Source organism: Oryctolagus cuniculus, chromosome 7, assembly GCF_051225735.1.
Source record: "Oryctolagus cuniculus isolate XC-2025 breed Fujian yellow rabbit chromosome 7, ASM5122573v1, whole genome shotgun sequence".
Lineage (NCBI taxonomy): Eukaryota > Metazoa > Chordata > Mammalia > Lagomorpha > Leporidae > Oryctolagus > Oryctolagus cuniculus.
Window position 1 is genome coordinate 41,158,084 of NC_142873.1, and position 5,126 is coordinate 41,163,209.

Genomic DNA, 5,126 nt, shown 5'->3' on the forward strand with positions numbered 1-5,126 from the left:
CTACTTTCTAGATCTTGAAAGGAAAAAAGGGAGCAAAAATTGGATTACTCTTCAGTGTGTTAATGAAAATTAGCCATAATGTGGAAGGATAGAGTGGCTCTCAGCTGGGTGATCCTGGAAAGCTTTGTGAAGAAGCATCTGAAGAATCAAAATTAATAAACATGTGACCAAAACAAAATAATTTGCTGGAAGATGATACAAAAACAGAAGTCCAAATAAATCAGTTTCTCTGAAACAGAACAAACTATTTGAATGAAATCACACTTTCTTTTATTTAAGATTTTCTTAAAAATTTATTTGAAAGAGTTTCCAAAGGAAAGCAAAAGACATAGAGATACACAGAGATATTCCATCTGCTGATTTACTCCCAAAATTGCCATGATGGTCATGTTGGGTGCAGGCCAAATTCAGGGAGCCAAAACTCCATCTGGGTTTCCTATGTGTGTGACTGGGGACCAAGTATTTGTGCCATCCTCTGCTACTTTTCCAGGCACATTAGTAGGGAGCAGTATTGGAAGTGGAGTAGCTGGGACAGGAACTATTGCTCGTATAGAATGCTGACATCACAGGTGGCAGCTTAAGTTGCTGTGACACAATAGTGGCCCCAAATCATATGTTCTTCATTGTACATGAACTGTATTAGAAAACACAGGGATTTTATGTGTAAGGTAACAGTAGTGTGACTAATTTGACCGGATCTTGTTTAAGATTGTTTTCCACTCCTGCAAGAATCTTTGTTTCATCCCCAATTCTTGCGCCAGGCAAAGCTGCTGTTTGAATATCCTGGGCTCTCCAGTGTTGTATTCACTGGGAAGTTCGATTACACAGATGTTTGCATTTGAGCTGTGGGGAAAGAAGATGATCTTAATCTCAAGGAAAGGAAAACAGAGAGAAATCAAACAAAGGAAAATGGATATAGAGGAAAGCAGACCAAGAGGGGACAAAAACAAAGAAGAAAAGTCTCACCTCTGCTTTGAAAACCATGACTCAGCTACAGCCAATATGAACAGGGTGACAATCACAGTCAAACAGATGAGCCACAGGAGGATGGAGTGTCCACCTGGTTGGGGTAGAATAAGGAAGTCAGTCCATGAAGTTCTCTGTTATCCATTCCACCAGATGAAATGTTTCTCAGTTCTCAGGGACAAGGCCTTTAACACAATTAATGTCTGCACCTTACAGAACCCTCCTTTAGGTCCCTGCTGTGTCTATCCCCCGAATCCCACCCTGCTTACTTACTAGGTCCCCTGCTTTTAAGGATATGTGATGTTCCATCTTACTTCCTTGGAACTTAGCTACTTCCATGCTTACCCTTGTTCACTTGTATCCTCCCACTACTATCCGTTTCTGTCTATCACTACCACCCACTTTCCCAGTTGCTTCTTTTAAAGGCCACGATGGTCCCTGCTCATTTCCCAGCAGGATCCCCGTTGCTCCTCACCCCAGGGAACGACGATGTCATGTCCTCTGAGGCTGCTGTGCTTCACCCGACAGGACAGCCCAGCCGCCTCTCCAGCCACCACATCCAGGGTAACTCGGAGATACCACGTCCCATCAGCATTGGGCAGGACGTCACCTCGTCGAGTGCGTGACTGCTGCTTGTCACCACGCATCCACATCACCCACACGGTCTTTGGGTAGAAGCCAGAGACATGACACACCAGCAGCAGACGGCCATGCCCAGGGCTGGGGCCTCTGGACAGCCAGGCCTCAGGCTTCACTAGACAGAACATGGGAGAAATCAAGTGTAGGAAATGTGGGAGGGTGCAATGAAGCCAGAGATCGGAGACTCAGTGCTTCAGCAGTGTGAGTAATTACCCCTTGTTCCTGGCTCAGAAACAATCCCAAACCCAACGTGCTCTCCCTCTTGCCTTTCAGTATATGTTTCCAAATGTTGATCAGATGTGGCAAATAAGAAAATTTGTGTTAAAGTGCTGAGTAAGAGAGATCGACAGAGTTGGACTCACCTTGCCGTTCCAGTTCTGACCTCCCTGTTGCAAGGAGGCCTGCAGTAAATTGTGGCAAGGTGTCGTTGAGAAGGCTCTGTGCAATTTCTCTAATGCCTCTGTACTTATTGAGCACCCTGCAGACGTTTTGGGCCTGACTGCCTGCTCCTGGAGATGGCTGCCAGGAGCCTCTTTGGAAGCTCAGGAAACCGGATCCTTGATATGCACCACGTAAGAAGCTTTGTGAGGCAGCTCCAGCACGCACTGCACATCCAGCAGACATCTGGATCACAAAGGGGTCTGGTGGTAGACATGGGGGAGAGGAAGAATTTACGTGACATCAGAGAAGGAAAAGAGAACAATCTAGAGGAAAAAGGTTTCAAGGGAAAAAAGCTTGGGTATCATGGGGAACGCAAGAGTTGATGTGGGAATGGGAAGCAAATTTATGGGAAGAATATATTATGAAATAATTTTAGGAAGAGATAAAAGGGAAAATTGCTCAGAAGTTAGCAGCTGCTACTGGAAAATTCACAAGGAGATACCTAGGTGCAGGCCATGCCATGTTAACCCTGAGACCAAGGAAAAGGATATGGAAATTGGGTTGTGAGAGGTAGAGTCTGAGGCTGGAAAGGTGGGTAAAGATCAAGAGGAAACAACAACTCCAAGGAGAAGGAACATGCAAATGTATTCAGGGGTGTGAAGAGATGTACTTGTAGGCCCTTCTGTGTACATGGTGGAGTTAGTGTTGTTGAAGTCGGAAGAAGAGAGGGAGTGTGAGCCTAAGAGAGGTGGGAATAAGATCAAGAAGGGCAAAAGGTGGTCTGAGTCTGTACAGCACACTCACATTCAAACTGAAACTGACTTGCAAAGGCTCGTACTTCACGTGTAAAACCATGGAGATAGAACTGGAGCAGTGCCTGGATGTCACTCAACTCTTCCTTGCTGAAGTTTCCATGAGACCATGGCTTCAAAAACAGGATGGTGCCCGAGACGCTGTCCCAGCCGTGAGTCTGAATGTCACCCAGCCATCCTGAGTCCCGATTCCGTGCCCAGCTTTGATTGGCAAAAGAGGAGATCTGGATGACGCGGAAGGTCAGGGGCTCTTCTGCAGCTGCATAATGGGATCTGAGAGCCTCAGAACCTGAACAAGAAGGAATGACAAGTGCAGAGAGTGAAAAAGAATCAGAGAGAAGATGCCACAGGAAGAAGAGGAGCGCAGAGAGGTAAAGAAGTGTGGAGAGAGTACACAGCTGCACATATTTCAATACCCTCAACTCTCTGTAGCAAAATCCTCTCCCAAAAATCAAAGGCAGAACCTGAGAGGAGGAGCAAGCATTATCATCAGGACGTCTCATAAGAGCATTGTTCCCTTTCCCCAGATCATCGCGAGTTGCTTTATCCATCCTGTGTCTGATCTCTGACATCTTTCCCCGAGCTTTCTTACCCATTGTGCCTTTCCCACGGCAGATAAGTCCATTGTGGAACAGGAGGAACACGGAGAGCAGGAGCAGCATTGAAGCTGTGGTGGCTCCACAGCACAAGGTGCCCTAGGCACTCAGGAATCAGCTCCTCTTGCACACCCTCTCTCACCCTTCTCTGGCTTCCCTTCTGGCACTTCATCTACCCACTTCCTTATCAGTGAAGCCCCATTGCCTCCCTGGGCCACACCCTCCCCCACAGTCTCTCATTTCCCCTCCATCCCTCTCATAATTAGCTGCCAGGTTTTTTCCTTGCTTTTGTCTACATCCTCATAACCTCTTCTATTGCACCATCACAGATGGTGTAGGACAAAGTCTACAGTCAGACTAGAAATGGCATTCACTTTGGGCTTTGATGAAATCAAGTTGACCCTTGCATTCTCAGTCCCGTCTATGAAAAGAAGTGATGTAAGTTCCTTAAGATGCCCACGACCCTGCCAGCAGTCTCACTTCTCCTCATGCCTCATTGCTCTTCCCCACCTGTCTGCTGCCTGACCTTCCTCAATCCTACTTCTTGGTCTTCCTTTATTTTCCTGTAAGCTCCCTTTACTATTCCTTGGAGCTTATTTTTGCTATTCTCATTTGTCTTCTGCATTCTTTCTGTGCTCTCATCCTCTTCTCCACCTCTTCTTTCTACTGTTCCAAAATTATTATCAAAAGACACAAGGCATCTGCGTGTAGCTGTGTAATCCACAGGAAAATCTCCATAATCCGTAGTGGAAAAGAGACAGCAGTGGAAGAGCCGATTATCACTTAATCTGAAGGAAATGCCCATTCTCCCAGCTTCCCCAGTCAGATCAAATTTCTTCTTGGAAGATCTTCCTGAGTGGTTTTCAATCAGGTTGTGTGGGTTGTTATGGAGGGATGAACACCTGATCTATGCAAATGAGTTGAGCACACCTACACTTGGACTAGCTTCACTCTGTATGTGAGAAGAGATCAAGTGCATGCATGAAGGCTTCACAAAACAGGACATTACTGAGTACCTTGATGGTATCTTGAGAGAGCAGTGTTGCTGCATACAGGGAAGTAGCACTGTGCACTGGAAGGTCCCTGGGGAATTTGTATCTGTGTTGCCAGTTTTTGTTCGTTTTTACTGTACTTGTTATGACAATTGAAATTCCATGCATTTGCTTATTTTTTTTCCTTTCTTTTTTTTAACTTTTATTTAGTAAATATAAATTTCCAAAGTACAGTTTATGGATTACAATGGCTTTCCGCCCCCCATAACTTCCCTCCCACTCGCACCCCTCACATCTCCTGCTCCCTCTCCCATTCCATTCACATCAAGATTCACTTTCAATTATCTTTATATACAGAAGATCGATTTAGTATATATTAAGTAAAAATTTCTTCAGTTTGCACCGACACAGAAACACAAAGTATAAAATACTGTTTCAGTACTAGTTATAGCATTACTTCACATTAGACAACACATTAAGGACAGATCCCACATGAGGAGTAAGTACACAGTGACTCCTGTTGTTGACTTAACAATTTGACACTCTTGTTTATGGCGTCAGTAATTTCCCTAGGCTCTAGTCATGAGTTGCCAAGGCTATGGAAGCCTTTTGAATTTGCCATTTTCGATCTTATTCAGACAGGGTCATAGTCAAAGTGTAAGTTCTCTCCTCCCTTCAGAGAAAGGTACCTCCTTATTTGATGGCCCATTCTTTTTCTTTCTACCGGCATCTCACTCGCA

At 45.1% G+C, this 5,126-nt stretch overlaps 1 protein-coding gene across 2 annotated transcripts; it reads right to left on the minus strand.

The window, feature by feature from the left end:
- Positions 1 to 247: 247 nt before the first annotated feature.
- On the minus strand, positions 248 to 3,757 carry LOC100355630 (T-cell surface glycoprotein CD1e, membrane-associated). 2 transcript variants are annotated; one of them, XM_051858485.3, is made up of 6 exons: positions 3,391 to 3,757; positions 2,791 to 3,087; positions 1,968 to 2,246; positions 1,442 to 1,720; positions 967 to 1,060; positions 248 to 843 (listed from the first exon to the last, which is right to left on the minus strand). In XM_051858485.3, exons 1-6 carry the CDS (start codon positions 3,458 to 3,460, stop codon positions 684 to 686), a joined length of 1,179 nt encoding a protein of 392 aa, XP_051714445.2. In that variant the 5' UTR covers positions 3,461 to 3,757; the 3' UTR covers positions 248 to 683. The 2 variants fall into 2 exon arrangements, with proteins under 2 accessions (XP_051714445.2, XP_089193079.1); XM_089336953.1 differs by lacking the exon at positions 3,391 to 3,757 and having other exon boundaries at positions 2,791 to 3,383.
- Between the last annotated feature and the right edge of the window lie 1,369 nt (positions 3,758 to 5,126).